General features: G+C 36.3%; 1 protein-coding gene across 1 annotated transcript in view; it reads left to right on the forward strand.

Annotated features, from left to right (window-relative positions):
- Positions 1–13,684, forward strand: part of LOC140157952 (mesenchyme-specific cell surface glycoprotein-like) — a 34,171-nt gene extending 20,487 nt beyond the window's left edge. Inside the window, exons 6-12 of the mRNA XM_072181199.1 lie at positions 465–582; positions 1,999–2,172; positions 3,152–3,217; positions 6,432–6,685; positions 7,823–8,040; positions 9,819–9,961; positions 11,634–13,684. Coding sequence (XP_072037300.1) covers positions 465–582; positions 1,999–2,172; positions 3,152–3,217; positions 6,432–6,685; positions 7,823–8,040; positions 9,819–9,961; positions 11,634–11,716 — 1,056 coding nt within the window. The 3' untranslated portion in view covers positions 11,717–13,684. The remainder of the gene's footprint in view (positions 1–464; positions 583–1,998; positions 2,173–3,151; positions 3,218–6,431; positions 6,686–7,822; positions 8,041–9,818; positions 9,962–11,633) is intronic.
- The last annotated feature ends 3,473 nt before the right edge of the window (positions 13,685–17,157 follow it).

Here is a 17,157-nt window from a genome sequence, read left to right on the forward strand (position 1 = left end):
TATTGCATCACCCAATAGTGTGAGTCATACACCTGATTGGGTGGTGGGTTGGAACTAAGCTAGTTGCGGGGCACCGGCCATTTTCAATGAGATTTATTTTTCAATAGCCTTCAATTTATCAAGTTTATATTAGTAACAATTTTTTTGGGGGGGGTGGAATTTCCAAAAAATTGACTATTTTCCTAATTGAATTTTACTTACATGCAAAAGGAGGACTGAAAATCCCCCTATAATTAATTTTTCTTTATAATTTTGCCCTTCTTGGCCCCCTGTAAAAGTATATCCTCATATGCACTCTATATACATGCCCACTTGGCTTCACTACAAGCATTGCAGCCTTTTCCTCCATATGTATCGTGTTTGTATATTTTTTTGATGTACTTGTTGTAATGATCTTGATATTTTATGAAAATAAAACATATATATGAATATGAGAATATAAATGATTTCATATTTGAATACAGGAAAATAATGGCATTGCAGTTGTAGATCTCCTGCTTGATGGGGTGATAGAATATATTCATGCATTGGGCACTAAATCGTGGGAGAACTATTTCATAGATACTAGTGACAAAGACAAAGGTGAGTTAATCAAATAAAAATACTGTCTTAATCAATTATTTGAGCAAGCATTGTGTGTGAGCACGAAGGTAGTAGCATGTGGTAATGCATGTCATCGTCGGTTTATATCGCGTTTTAAGGTTGCTGATGTCTTCAGTAGATAGCATGTGTTAATGCATGCCATCTTCGGCTGATATCACATGTTACGGCTGCTATCTTCAGTCAGTGGCGTAGCCAGTGGGGGGCAGGTGCCCCCCTCCCCCCCTTGTCATGGCCGTTGGTTCATGTAAGGCCATCGGTAGACGGAAGGCGTTGGTGAAAAAAAAATTGGGTTAACAATAGACTATTTTTTACCCAGGGTGACAGAAAAAAGGGGAGAATAATAAAAATTGATGAAAAATTGTGAATGAAATTGAATTTTACATAAAAATTTTGTGTTTTTATGTTGGTACCGCCTATAATCCATTTTTTTTTTTTTGCTCTTCACTTTTTCAAACCAAGCAAAAAAAATTTGGGTCAACAAATCACAACTTCTGTCGTCAAAAATATTTCCGTCGGTACATTTACAAGTTGTACCCCCTCGGTTCCAAAATCCTGGATACGCCACTGTCTTCAATATATAGCATGTGTTAATGCATGTCATCTTCAGTTTATATCACACATTAAGGCTGCTATCTTCAGTAGATAGCATGTGTTAATGCATGTCATCTTTGGCTGATCATCATAACATCATCAGTCGGCTGTGGAGCAGGCAACTACAAGCTTTCTCCAACTTTTGCGATCTTGGGCAAGCGAAACTATTTTGTTTGGGTGCAGCATCCCTTCAGTATCTCCCAGGAGGTGCTGGACATATACTGTAAGTACAGTGTGCGTGGCCGTCCCGGTTTCCTCTTCCCATGTGGTGGAATATAAAGGGCATATTCTTTCACAGGCTCGTCTTCAAGACGCAGTATATGGCCGCGAAATTTGAGTTGATGAATCTTGGCTACCAGTGGAGTGGTGTTGGTCAGATTGTAGATGGTTTCATTTGGAATCCGACTTTTTGCGATCTTGGGCAAGCGAAACTATTTTGTTTGGGTGCAGCATCCCTTCAGTATCTCCCAGGAGGTGCTGGACATATACTGTAAGTACAGTGTGCGTGGCCGTCCCGGTTTCCTCTTCCCATGTGGTGGAATATAAAGGGCATATTCTTTCACAGGCTCGTCTTCAAGACGCAGTATATGGCCGCGAAATTTGAGTTGATGAATCTTGGCTACCAGTGGAGTGGTGTTGGTCAGATTGTAGATGGTTTCATTTGGAATCCGATCCACACTATAATTCAAGAACAAATTGACTATTTTGCATATGACATCCTGTCTTCACTTCATTCTTCTGTTAAATGTAATATGTCCATGACTGTTGATCCATTATGTCTGCTACCATTTTCATCCTCACCAGGTATCAAATTCAACAGGTATGACATCTACAGTTTTTATCAGCCTGATGGCATTCAGTTCTTTGAGGTTGATGGGGTAGGATATGTTGCTGCTGCCAATGAGGGCGAGACTACATCTTTTACTAAGGATGGTCAGGAATATAATGAAGTACAAATGGGCAAAGAATTCATTACAAGTAAGTTAGATAGAATACATAAACTCTGCCCTCCATTACAAAAAAAATCACAAAATCCTAAAACCATGGAGAAGCTCATGAAGTTGAACATTTGTAACCGATTGAGAAGAAAAGCAATTTCTATATTTGGTATAGTTGTAAAGAAATGCAAGAAATGGAATTTTTTTAAAGATATCCTATCCCAATTGGCTAACAAATTAGCAGGGAATGCATGACAAACACACATCTATTCCACCATATAGGGGCCTAAGTCAAAAGCTAACACAATGCAAATATTGTGCTCTTCCTTGGGATACAGCTCATGTTGTTAAGCACCTTGCATGCAGTGTTCCAAATAAGCCCTATCGCAGCGCAATTTGCACCCCAATATTTGCCTGTTATGATACAATTTTTTAAGTGTGGTGCAAAATTGTGATACCACATTGTACTCACTTTATGTGTTGATTGCCTGACACTGCACTTCAAATTGATTTGCGCCAGGTTAAATTGCACCACAACTTTCAAAAGTGCACCCAAGGTAAAAAAAAACAATTTGAAGACTGCTTGCATGTTAAACTGTAGTTCAATAACATTGTAGGCCTACACCTTTTATCAAAACCAGCTCCAAGCTAAATGTGTCGGTATAATGGATCTGTATTATTGGACTGATGGCTTAACACCCCTCAGAAAGAACGCATAGAGAACCCTCATGGCTCATGGGGATTGTAGCAACTCCAGTCAGGTTGCAATCCTGTTTTCAAATACTGGAAAATCTGTGCAACAAGCTGTTAATCAGGGCTAATACTGTACCCTAATACTGCAATAGAAAGCATGTCACCCATAATTTACTGGGTAAAATAACTGAAAGATGGCAACAGTTACTATGTTAAATGTTTAAAAACAAATTTCCCAATCAACTTTCATCTGCCATTGTTGTTTAAAGCTTCACTTGTGTATGTCACATCATAACAATTTTTGCCTGTTTCTGTCAACTTTGCAGATGACCAGTTAGCTGATTCAGTATCACCAGAGCTGAGGGAAGCTCTCAAAGATGATAGACTTCTTGGTGGGTATTCAAAGGATTTCTGCTAAATAAAACAGATGAAAATAAACTCACATATAGGGTGTCCCAAAATGATTTATACCATGTTTAAACAAAATATCAAAAATATATAGTCAAAAGTGTATCTAATCTTAATAAGTGCAATACAATGCCACACGTCTCCTACTTATTCTGTGACTTTCATGGAAATAGATTTGTTTTGGCATAATATCATCACCATCGTCCAGCCCCACTGTGCAATACATTGGAGAAATCCTACATTCTATTATAGAAAATATACCCAATTTGGCACAGATGTAGAGCTTACAATGCTAAATAATTCTTGATATGGGATTAAGTAAAACAATTCAATATGACATCAGATATTTAGGTTGAAAAACATACTTTTTATGTGATTTTTACCACAATTTTACCCAAAAATGTCATTATTACAGAGGATATAACTTCCTCAAGTATCCTCCACAGTAAATTGTAATCTTCTTCATTACGTAGCTGTGGGTTTGCCCATATACTGTGGTCATAAATGCATGCTGTGACACTAAGGACGAACCTTCTCTATACTTTTATGAAAAATCCATCTCTGCCGGCATTTCAAATGATGAAACTCACACACCACAATAATTGTCTTCTAAACTGCCGCCAAAGAAAGAATAGTATAAGGTCACTCAAGCGTAGCAAATCCTTTATTTCATACAAGGATTGCTTTGTAAAGCGCCTTCAGACTCCGAGTATTATGCGTACAATATTGTATGTACAATATATATGTTATTTAATCTATTGCCATTCTATTTCCAGTAATGTTTAAGTTCTAACGAATGTTTGATGACGAAAAATTGATAATATGTTGCATACAATATCTAGCAGAAATATATTATCGATTTTACGTCATCAAACATTCGTTAGAACTTAAACATTACTGGAAATAGAATGGCAATAGATTAAATAACGTCGTACATATTGTACATACAATATTGTACGTACAATAAAAAGTCTGTATACTGCTTAACATCATAAATAAATGTTAGACATCGGCTATCTATCTATACTATAATAATCATAAGCTCTGTCTGTGTGTCCGGCTATGCGTTTTGTCGCGCTTCGTCGCATCGATGCGATATTTGGGACATGGGTAGGTGCCAGGAAAAGCATGTTGACCGTGTGGTTTTGAAGGTCATCGGGAGGTCATTGGAGGTCAAGGTCAAAGGTCACAATTTTGACCGATGGCCGAACTTTGGCCGATCGGGCCCAAACTTGGTGGCTGGAATCCTTGATACGAGGGGATTATATGCCCGAAATTAAATCGAGGTCAACCGAGGTCACAGGTCATTACGGAGGGTCAAATTTCAAACTTTGTCCGATCGGGCTCAAACTTGGTGGGTGGAATCCTTCGTATGAGGAGAGCATGAAAAACATTATATGGAGGTCATCCGAGGTCAAAGGTCAAAGGTCATGGATTTCAAACTTTATCCGATCGGGCTCAAACTTGGTGGGTCGAAACCGTCGTATGAGGGGAGCATGAAAAACATTATATGGAGGTCATCCGAGGTCAAAGGTCATGGATTTCAAACTTTGTCCTATCGGGTTCAAACTTGGTGGGTGCAATCCTTGATACGAGGGAAATATATGCGCGAAACAAAATTGAGGTCAACCGAGGTCAAAGGTCATGTAGGGGCTACATTTAAACTTTGCCCTATTGGGCTTAAACTTGATAGGTGGAATCCTTCAGTATGACTGAGGGGAGCATGAAAAAAAAATTGCACCAAGGTCATCCGAGTTGAAAGGTCATCTGCGGTCAAACAGTATCGCTATCATATGCCAGTGCTCTCACAGCATCTGTGCTCTCACAGCCGCAGGTGCACTAGTACTAATAAAATAATGAGCGGTCTCTATCTGTCTGTGTGTCCGGCTATGCGTTCCGCCGCGCTTCGACGCATCGAGCCGAAATTTGGGACATGGGTAGGAGCTGGGAAAAGCATGTTGACCGTGTGGTTTTGAAGGTCATCTGAGGTCAAGGTCAAAGGTCAAATTTTCAAACTTTGTCCGATCGGGCCCAAACTTGGTGGGCGGGATCCTTGATACTGAGGGGAATATATGGGTGCAATAAAATCGAGGTCAACTGAGGTCAAAGGTCATTACGGAGGGGTCAAATTTCAAACTTTGTCCGATCGGGCTCAGACTTGGTGGGTGCAATCCTTGATACGGGGGAATATAATGCGCAAAATCAAATCGAGGTCAAAGGTCACCTAATAGCTACAGGGCCATTAAAGCTGCAGGTGCACTAGTATAGTAGAAATAAGAACAGGACACAGCAAATATACTGCATAACATTTTCCAAATGACTTTGTGCTGAACGGTTAGTAATTTTACAGATTTTCAAATTAGATTGCTTTGTCAAAACTTGGAATTCTTCACCATTTTTACGCAATACTGGGAAAGTTGGGATTTTTTAGGTATGAACAGCATTTTTTAGGTATGATTTTAAAAATTGGACGTTTCTAGTAGAAATTAGAGAGGATTGCGTAAAGTTTTGACAAGCTCAATCTAATTTGAAAATCTGTAAAATTACTAACCGTTCAGCACAAAGTCATTTGGAAAATGTAATGCGAGAAGGTTCGTCCTTAGTGTCACAGCATGCATTTATGTTCGACAGCATGCATTTATGTCCACAGTATATTTCTACTAGATACGTCCAATTTTTAAAATCTAAAAAATTTGAGAAAGCTAAATATATGTAGAACTTAAAATGCAAAACAATATGACTAATAGAAATGCCGTTCATACCTTAAAAATCCCAACTTTCCCGGTAAATCATTCTGGGATCAAAATAATTATGTTAAATCTAATTTGGGATTAGGCAAGGATGTTTGGATAGCAGTCCAAAAAAAAATCTGCCAAAAACATACCAAATTTGACAACAAAAAAAGACCCAAAATTTATATACACTAATTGTTTGGACTTTGAAATCATGTCTGCTCAAAATTAACAAATTCTGTAAATTTTCCACAAATTTTGCAAACAAAACAAATTGCCTTTTTTCCAGATTTTTGACAAAAATGTGAAAAACACCCCTTCTAATAAACCAGCTTCGCACCTAGAAGAGCCTGGAAATGCACCCAAACCTGTCGCATCCCAATAATGCAATATCAATGCAGTTGATACACTTATCATTACATTATACAAAAAATTGTAACCATCTAATACTATTTTTTATTTGTAGGTCGACTTGAATTCAGCAATGTTGATGGTATGAACGTAAATGATTCATCCAAATTTGAGAAACTACATTTCTTTGGTGGACGTGGTATCTCCGTGTTTCTTGCAAGTGATATGAGTTTAGTATGGGAAAGTGACTATATTGCTGAATTCATGCAAACTGTCTTGTATCCGGATACATTTAATGCAAATTTGGATGTTGAGAATGCAGATAAACAAAAGCCAAAGGATATGATGGACATGCAGTCTCCCAGCAAGGTGAGAACCTAAGTGAAAGGTGGGGGAGGGGATAGTATGTGACTATGTACACACCTAGTGTGGCATTCAATGGCATTCTGGTAAAAATTGGGTCTTCTGATGAGAGTAGAAACATGGAGTAGTGAATTAACCAAATTCAGTGTTGTAGCTAGGGATTGTGGCAACCAGGGCTAAGGATACATAATGACCCCCCCAATTCATGAAACATTTGCGCGCGAAAATTTGCACAAAAAGGACCTACCACTAATTAATTTTGGTTATAATGAAGTTGAATATCGGTCTTAAATTGATATTTTAAATGATTTTGTGCTGCAATGCACGCGAACATTTTGACTTTCATCGCTTGGAGGGGTGCAGAATCACTGCTGAATTAGTCAATTCGGCGCCCCCTAAGGGTGGCGCCCAGGTCATATGCCCCCTAAAAATGTGCAATTACAGTGCTAAAATGGGGCCTAAAAAAATATGGCATGTTACAACTTATTCCAAATTCCTCTTCCTTTTTTTAAATTTATTTTTTTATTTAATTTTTACTTTTTTTCCCTCAAAAATTTTGGCAAGTGCAAATAAAGAAGAAACATGGCAGCTGAGATGATTACTGCCCTCAATGCTGTATAGCAGGTGTTGTTGCCTCTGCAATGTGACAGAGGACCAACTTTACACACTTGAGATCAGGGGTAGTATTTTAAGGGGTCTTGGGGTCCAGAACTCCTTGATTTGGCAGGTCCCTGTAATTTGGACCCCTTAATTTTGTATGTGTGTGTAGAATTAGATGCCTGGACCCCTTTATTTGCCAATTTGGACCCCAGGACTTGGCAGGTCACCGCTAACCCTGCTTGAGATCATGGAGGTCAATCCTAGGGGGGACAGGGGGAAGTGTCCCTACACCTTTCGGCAAAATTACCACTTTTTTATTCTTTTCAGCCACTTTTCTCAATTCAGGCCGAATGTCATGCCCCCCCCACATTTCAAGCCAGATTGGCACCTATGCTTGAGATGCTAGTCCATGCATGCATGAAAAAATCAAATTCAGTGCAGATGCGGTAATATAATTAAATGGACAAAGTCTTGATTTTAGTCCCAGACTTCGTTAGTTCCACTTTGAAAATAATTACCAATAACTATTGTCTTTGTCTACAGGGTCCAGAATGCGAGTCAATAGAGGGCGGTGAGTACAATGGTACTCGTGTTCTTTTTTCTGGGATGGAAGGTAACTCTGCTATCATGGTATTCAGCTTTGCTCAAGGATCGGTAGAACCCAAGTTTGAATCCATCTACCGTCATGGTGGTATTGATAAACCGTTTCAAAAGCTACTTGATGAACAGAATTTAGGAGATCTCAATCCAGAAGAACTGAAGTAAGATTTTGTTCTTATCACTCTATATTTTAACATATACTTAACATGTTTAAGCACATGATTGTGCTTGTACTGGAGACAACTCATATATGATATTTTTTAAAGTGCTTCATCTCTATGGTCATAGGAAAAAAAAGTAGGCCCACTGTCCCCAGTTCACCTCAGGAAAACATTTGTAACCATTTCTTTCAGTCATAAGCAATCAATATTTGTATAATTACCTGCACTGGTAAAGCACTCAAAACTGAGAAAACATATATTTTGGTAGTAACTATAGCTGATTGGATCTGGTATTGAAACACTGGCACATGAAATTGGTTAGTTGTACCCACCCCTTTATCATGGTGGTTGGATCATGAAGTGTTGTTGAAGGGGGACAATTCGCTACCTGCATGGTTCCACCATTATGCACTATGTGTGGGGAGAACCTCGAACTGGCAGCATACATGAATGGGAATTGAATCAGTCATATAACATTCTGTGTAAGGTTACATAATTCTTCCTTTCATGTATGCTGCCAGTTTGAGGGTCTCCCTTCACATAGCGCATAATGGCGGAACCATTCAAGTAGCGAATAGGACAATTTTCAGCTAATAATCCCTGTATGGCAAGCCTGAATCATATTGTTCCACATGTTGGGAGTACCTGAACTATACAGTACACTACACCTGTCTAAGACTCTTTGGAGAACAATGCATCATACACAGAATGAACCTTTGTCATGGAACATCACACATTGAAATCAACTTACGGCGAGTTGGGTAGTAGGAGTCATGTATTTTTTCCAGTTTTAGATACTTAAAATTGCAATGTATTTCTTAATATTGATATATTGGTCCTCTATAGGAAATGAGTCAAGGAAGCCAATACCGTAGAATTCCGTCTAGAAGCATATATGCCTCTAAACGAGGGTTTTTTTTAACGAAAGATATGAAAGGCCAATACCCTTCTCAAAAACATTGCAATAGATTGGTCTTACAAAATACATGTTTGTACAGCCGCCTTTATCAGTAATATAGTTGTTCAAACTCCAAATAACGTTTTTGTTGAGAGTGTCTGCCTCTTGTCTCTTGTGTCAAAAAAACTTCGTTTAGAGGCATATATATGCTTGTAGACGGAATTTTATGGTATGTCTTGCAGTTCTTAAGTTATATACGGCCAATAATATATCAAAACAAAAATCATGCATACAGGGCAGAAAATCACACCCTTATATATCAAGCCTTGGGGTCTCCTTTATAGGACCCATACTATTCCTCTTGTGCATCAGCTTTATTTGTCTCAATATTTGAGTGAAAACACCGCTAGGTCATGCTACCCTCCGACCTGTCTTAAATGAACAAAATAAAATGTAACATATATGATTATTAATCTGTTTTTTAAGGGTAGATGAGGTATTGTTGGTTGAAGCAGCCAAAAAAATAATTGATATTCATTATTTAAATCAATATATTATTGAAAAATAACACTTTGATGTTTTGCAAAAGTTCATTCTACAAATCATATACTTCGAAAACTTGCTTGGTTTATTGTTGTTAATGAGTTATGTACATTTTACAAAAGTGTTGTTGTTTCAGCCCTCTTTACAACATAACTCAAGAATCACAGGACCTACAAAAGTATATCTGTGATATTTGAATTCTTCTACACATTCGCTATATGAATTGATCAATGCAATTTTTGCCAAAGCTCACTACCATTCCCAAGATGCTATGAACTACAAAATCGCAACAGTTTAAAATAGTTGCTAACCTTAAATATCACCATTTATGTTGCAGGTTCATACCAGCTGAGCACAGCTCCACTGGTGGTCCTCTCTTGCTGGTTACCGGTACCTTTAGCGGCACATTAGCTATGTATGAAATAACAGAGGAATACTGGGAAGCACCTACAGATTTACCACCTCATATCTTTGAACTAGGTAAGACTCCATTTGAAATGTACATTCATGTTTAAAGGAGTATTTCGTGATCCTAGCATCCTCCTTTTATGACATTTTTCAGTAGATATCCACGAAAAAAGCTTATTCCCAAAATTTCAGTTTATTCTGATTTTGCGTTCACGAGTTATGCATGATTACATGTATTACACTGCTCCAAAAACAATGTGTTGCAATTTCGTTCTGGTATACTAGAACAAAATTCAAATGTCACGATATCTTTGCTAAACAAATTAATCTGCAAGAATTTTTTGTACAAGAGTGGGGGATGATCACGAAATGCCCTTTTAAGAGATTAAGGTTGGTCTGAACCCTGGAATTATGGAAACTTTTGGGCCTCATTAAACTGCTCAATTGTTGGTCTAAAGTATGAATGGCAAAGACTTGATAAGTTCATCTGTGAGGTCAAATTTGGGCCAAAATGTTCATTTTTGGCCCAAAATCCCCCCCAAAAAAACGTTTTTTGACCCACTTCTTTTTCGTTCATCCTACCAAAAAAAATTCTTGGGCCAAAATTTTTTTTTATTAATTTAATTGAATTTCGACCAACTTTCGAAATTTGCACCAAACATGGTCAAAAAATGCTGAATTTTCAAAAAAATCATGAAAAAGCCAGATTTTCGCCCAAATTTCAAATATTTTTGGTGAAGTTGGTCAAAATTCAAAAAAATAAAAAAACGGCTCCTAGATATTTTTATCTAGTTTTTAAAAATTAATAAAACATTTTTTTGGCCCAAGAATTTTTTTGGTAGGATGTACGAAAAAGAAGTGGGCCAAAAAACAGTTTTTTGGTTTTTGGGCCAAAAATGAGCATTTGGGCCCAAATTTGACCTCACAGATGAACTTATCAAGTCTTTGTCATTCTAAATATGTATACTTTTATATACTTTAAACAGTTATTTTAAAATTTAGCAGTTATGAGGCCCGAAAGTTTCCATAATTCCAGGGTTCAGACCAACCTTAAGAGCATGTCTTCCGTAGTGGGTATATGGATTTCAACTGGAATAGTCCACTCTGTAGGCCTACAATACTATTTACAGGGACACTCAAAGATTTCTTGTTCATCTTTTGCTTAATATACTGCTCCATACTCTTCATTAAATAAAAAAGGTGAAATTATACACCCTCATCATCATGTTTACATGTCCGTCTTGGAGTGACTACAAGCAGCCTAAATAGTCCAAGACAGTCTGCTAGAGCATAGTTTTGCAAAAGATAAAGGGGTATATATCTTAAAAACCCAAGATCTGTGACCAAATGCAGCCATCAAAAACTAAGAAATGTCAGATAAGTCTCAAAGTTCATCAAGAACAACAAACACCATATGTGACATGATCAAGAGGAATGAGTCGGATGTCGCTAATATTGTTTTTGAGATATTGGTAAAAACAGTGTTCAAATTCTTTTGTTTTATATTGTTTTCAGCCATTGATAAATTGATCATAACTCAGTAACGAGATGTCCGATTCTGATGGAGTTTGCATCAAAATGAAGTATTCGTAAACGGCAAGAAAATGATGTAAAAAACTTCTAATTGAATATTACTGACATGCGACTCATTCCCCTTGATCATGTCATATTATGTTCACTCATGCCATTGTCTTTCCTACTCATACATATTTTGTTTCAATTTTTCTTTCATTCTCGGTTACAGGCGGTGCATCAACCATCAAGTCGTATGGACTCACCATGCTTGTGCTTATAGTTCTTACTCTTCATACTATCCTGTTTGTTTGAAGTGCATGGTTTTTTTAAAATCATGCTGTTAGGGCTATAACAAAACACCTGCATGCCCATCAGCAGTGGGTAACATTTATGTCAAGCAGGTCTACTAAAGATCTGCAGTATTGCATGTGTCAGGCTAGCAGATTTTGTGTAGCATGAAAGGTAACTTTTATGAAATAACTAGCCAAAATGTCTGCTGTTTAAAGAAGCTTACATACAGCTCTGCACATTGAACTGAAATATAAATTTTAAAGTATCCATCAACAAAAAGTTGGACCTAAAGATATATCTCCCTACAAAAAAGGTCTGGATAAGTTAAACATACATGTAGCAAGCTGCTCTTGACAATCTTGTCTTATACTATACTTTGATCAGCTTGTAATTGGCGGGCCTTATAACATCACAGATTAATATCAAAATTTAAAAAAAAAGCATCCTGCATTATTAATTCAAGTCCTATACTTTGTCTACTTTCTTTAACACACAAAATATAAACCAGACAGGTCAACTAATAGTTCTCTTTAACTACTTTTCGGTGTAGTGGTCAAAGCCTAACATTTCCTGCCTACACATGTATTATGAGCTGATCACACTATACCAGTCACACAGTAAAGCAGTATAATTGTTTAATTCTATAAGCTAGGGGGTCAAAAATATACGGGTGCTGTGGTACAAGACAATTTTTGGTGTTCAGAATTCTTTTCTTTCAGAAACCTTATTGGCTTGTATACCCATGAAAATGTGATGATTTTCTTATGGAGAGCTCAGAATTCCTCCTTCTCCAAGTTGAGAATTTGTATTAGGAGACATTTGCAGAGAATACATTTAAGTTTAAGTACACTTCTTGCCACACACATAGTATATAAAGTATATAAAGGATCTGGTCTAGCCAAAAATATTATTTAACTTCACATAATTACTTTGCCTGATCCTTGGTATATAGTACTACTAACAGTCCACCCTCTCTTATCCACATGAATGATTTTCAAAGTAAAACATGTTTTTCAATGCCATGACGCCAGAATTATTTTTATGCTTTGAGGCACTGGAGCAGTTTAAGCTGAATTCATACTTGATTGCTGAGCGATTGCAACGCATCATTTCTGAAAAGCAATGAGCAATTTCTGAATTTTACGATGCATTGCTTGTCGCTTTTGCATTTATACTATCATGATTGCAGACAATTAAAATATTCAAAAAGCCACAACATACATTTTTAGAACATCCATTGCTGTTAATAACTATTGTTTTGAATTAATTTATCTCAGAAAGTTGATGATCAAGAAAGATAAATTGGCAAAATAATATATCTGGATTGGTAAGAAATGATTGATTGAGGCATTCATGTGTTAAGCGACATTGCTCGGAAGTTGAGATTTCTTCAACTCAAAAAAGTGACATCGTTTTTGCCTCAGTGACGTGTATCACTTGATCAGCTTAACGCTCTGAAAACGGAAGAAAACACAGAACATGTGTGAGAATCGCTTTTCTGCATTGGGAGTATTAATCCAGGTTTAGTTGTGTACATCATTGGGTTCTACTGACCATATTATATATGTGATTTCACAGTTTCAGCACTTCAGATTTGCCATTGTCCATTCATTGCTTCATCGGGGTCATGTTATTATACCGAATGACTGTTACTCCGAAGGTTCATTATTCCGAAAGGTCAATATTCTGATTTATAATTAATAAAGCTTGTTATTCCAAAGGGTCATTACTCTGAAATTTGGAGCATTGACCCTTTGGAATAATGAGCTATATTGTTAATTCCAAGTACTGACTCTTCAGGATAACAAACCTTCAGAGTAATGAACCTTCAGAATACCAAACCTTCAGAATAAGTAATAACCCTTCAGAATAATAATAAATCATAAGGCCAAAAAAATAAAAGGTTCGTCTCAAAGCTTGCACACGCATTTGTAAAATTGCGTTATTTGAAAAAAATAAAGAAATGCATACATTTTGTTTATTTAAAAAAAATAATTTTTTTAAAAATATATTCTGGAAAAATTAGGCGAAAATCAGATTATTTTTCTCAAAATACCATAAAAATACATACCAAGTCAGGAAATTTAAAAAAAAAAAAATTGCATTTCGCATTTGTTTTCAAACCACTCGTGAGCTTTGAGACGAACCTTTTTATTTTTTTTGCCCTAATTACTTGGTCCCATCATGGCCACAGCTGGATAAGTGAGATTGGACTGTAATTTAAAATACTTTTTTTTCTTCAAATATTGCAATAGGTGTTCATATTTTCAGCATTATTGCACTAGATCAAATGTGACATGATCAAGGGGAATGAGTCGCATGTCGACCCTGGTCGAAAATGAGTTTTACATGTTTCTAATGAGGACATTTAGAGCTTTCAGAAACTGAAAACCCCATGTAGATACAACTTTTCTTTGCAAAGTTATGTCAATTTATCAACCACTGAAAACAATATAAAACGAGATCTGATTGCATTCGCCTGCAACCGCGAGCATGCACAGCCAGCAGTGACAAATTAATCTGTGAGAACCGGAAGTGATCCCTTAATTACCTTTGACCCAAAAAAAATATTACATAGTGCTTAGGATGTCATAAGGAATATTCCTGGTGAATTTCAACTTAATCGGAACTTATACATGGATTTTGATTTTTTTTAAATTTATGATTTGACCTTTTGACCACCTTAGTGACCTTTGACTTCAATGAAAAAAAACACCTTATGTACACCGACAAAATGCATGGTTCCAATTTTAATTAAAAAATTCTACTATGTTTAGTTGTTGAGATAAAAATTCTTGAAGTTATTTAGCTAAAAACAAGAAGTGACCTTTGACCCCCAAAATAAAAATACCATGCATACATCAGGTAACACTAATTCATGTATGATGATTATATTACTTTGGTCTGTTTACATTTTGAGATAAAATTTTTTGAATTTTTTTTGATAATTTTGGTTTTTGACGGAAGTAACCCCTTAATGACCTTTGACCCCAAAACTGTAGGCATCCTAAAGACCCTAGCTAGTAGCGATGCATGTGTGCTAATGGCGACTCTCTGCTATGTAATTTGTAAAGACAGTGATTTTTTGAATATTTTTGACAAATTTTTCAGACTTTTACCGGAAGTGACCCCTTAATGACCTTTGATTCCAATTTTGTGGTATAACTTTTAGACACTGGCTATAGGTGATGCATGTGTGCAAGTGCCGTCACGGTGCTATGTAATATGTGGAAGGAGTAGCATTTTTAGTGAAAATCACAGTTTTGGCCACTGACCGGAAGTGGATGACATTTGATCGGAAGTTCATCATGTGACATCTGTGGCACCACCCAATAGTCCTAGTGACCAACTATGATCAACATGGCTGAAAGCATGTGGCTACGATGGCTGATTTAATGATGTTGACAGAAAGAAGAAAGAAGAAGAACGCGGAAAAAAGAATGCACAGCGCCGATAGCGGCTGTGCAACAAAAGAATTGTAACACTTTCTTTGCCATTATCTCAAAATCAATATTAGCGACATCCAACTCATTTCCCTTGATCATGTCACAAATGTTGATTTAAACCTATTTATGTAAAAACATTTTGTAAGATTTTTTATTTTAATATGCAATGGCTGAATGATGATTTATGACTTCTGATAAGCCAAACAAAATTTGTCTTCAATTTTATAATCAATTCTTTAATGATAATGTATATGTTGGATATTGAATAATTTGAATAATTATGTGCAGTTGGTATTTTTAGTTGTAAAAATTTAAGAAAATGTATACATATTTAACTTTGACTTACATGTAACTTTGGTGTTTATAACTGTGTATTACAATGTATAATTTGATAATAAAAAAGAAACTGAAAGTTTACATTGATATACATGATTATTTCAAAGCTGACTTTCTTAAAAACAATTCTTGATGTTTCACATCTGGAAAAAGACACAAAGAATAATCTTAAGGTTAGCAACTGTTTTAAACTGTTGTGATTTGGTAGTTCACAGCATCTTGCGAATGGTAGTGAGCTTTGGCAAAAATTGCATTGATCATGCAATGTGTGTAGAATTTAAATAACACAGATACTTTTGTAGGTCCTGTGGCTCTTGAGTTATGTTGTAAAGAGGGCTGGAACAACAACACTTTTGTAAAACATACATACATGTAACTCATTTTAACAATCAAGCAAGTTTTCAAAGTATAGGATTTGTAGAATGGACTTTTGCAAAACATCAAAGTGTTATTTTTCAATAATATATTGATTTAGATAATGAAAATCAATTTTTTGGCTGCTTCGATACAACAATACCTCATCTACCCTTAAAGAGAATTGTGTACAGTGCAACGAGGTAGAACCAAAGAGTACAGACTCAGCCATGTTTGTGTGTTGTTCACAGTGAGCAAATTAGTCCAGGCCCTAGCTAGAACCCGGCCTACACCGGATAGGGTAGAGATTTTGACACTTGATTTGGGTTATTGGACCTTTGAGGTTAAAGAATCACGGAGGTGCTTTTGCGGCGGCTGCGAATTCGAGAGTTCCAAGATGGCCGCCATGCCATTTTGAAAATTTTAAATTTTAGTTTTCACTCAATATTCATGTGTAATACATCATTCTATAGGTTTTTGCATACAAGGAATCAATTTCTGACATTATTTTTATTATTTAAGGTCAGTATAACATGTTTACATTCAAAATGGCACCGAATGGTTGCCAAAAGATGGGGTTTTCATTAAAATGCATTTAGAATTCAATATTTTAACTTATTTGATGTTAAAAATAACCATGGGATGCTGATATTATGGTGACAACAAAGCATAAGTCGTCTATGTCATTTCTATCATCTCCTGGATATGTTTAAAAATCAAAATGGCTGCCAAAATGGCCGCCAAAATAGTCTTTTTTTCATTAAAATGTGTTACAGGAGTATTATAAAGTACCAGATTTACAATGAAATGGTGCCAAACATTGTGTTCTTTTGTATTCAAAGTATCCCTCTGGTAAAGGGGTAACAATATGACATCGGAATCAATTAATATTATCTCATATGGGCATGTAAACATTCAAAATGGCCGCCAAAATGGCTGCAAAACATGATTTTTTCATTAAAATGGTATTTAAAACAGCATTTTAATAGATGTTGTGTTAAATATTTCCATGGAACGCTGATATAATGTTAAAGGGATATTTCTATCCCAATTTCTTCCTGCTCATGTGTTTTTACATTCATAAAAGAATCTTAAATCCTAAATTTCATGCAAATCGGACATTCCGTTGGCGAATTATGGACTATAACATACCGTATATTTCAATGGTCCATAGGATTGTGTGTTATACTTTCGTTGGCGACAGAATAAAATTCAAAATCGAACATGTTGGCGGTTTCTCTGGAAAGGGAATATATTTGCAAGATTCCTCTTGCACATGATCATTATGCACCTAGTATATAAGGGGTCCCGTTGGTATGAGCATGC

This window comes from Amphiura filiformis, chromosome 7, assembly GCF_039555335.1.
Source record: "Amphiura filiformis chromosome 7, Afil_fr2py, whole genome shotgun sequence".
Lineage (NCBI taxonomy): Eukaryota > Metazoa > Echinodermata > Ophiuroidea > Amphilepidida > Amphiuridae > Amphiura > Amphiura filiformis.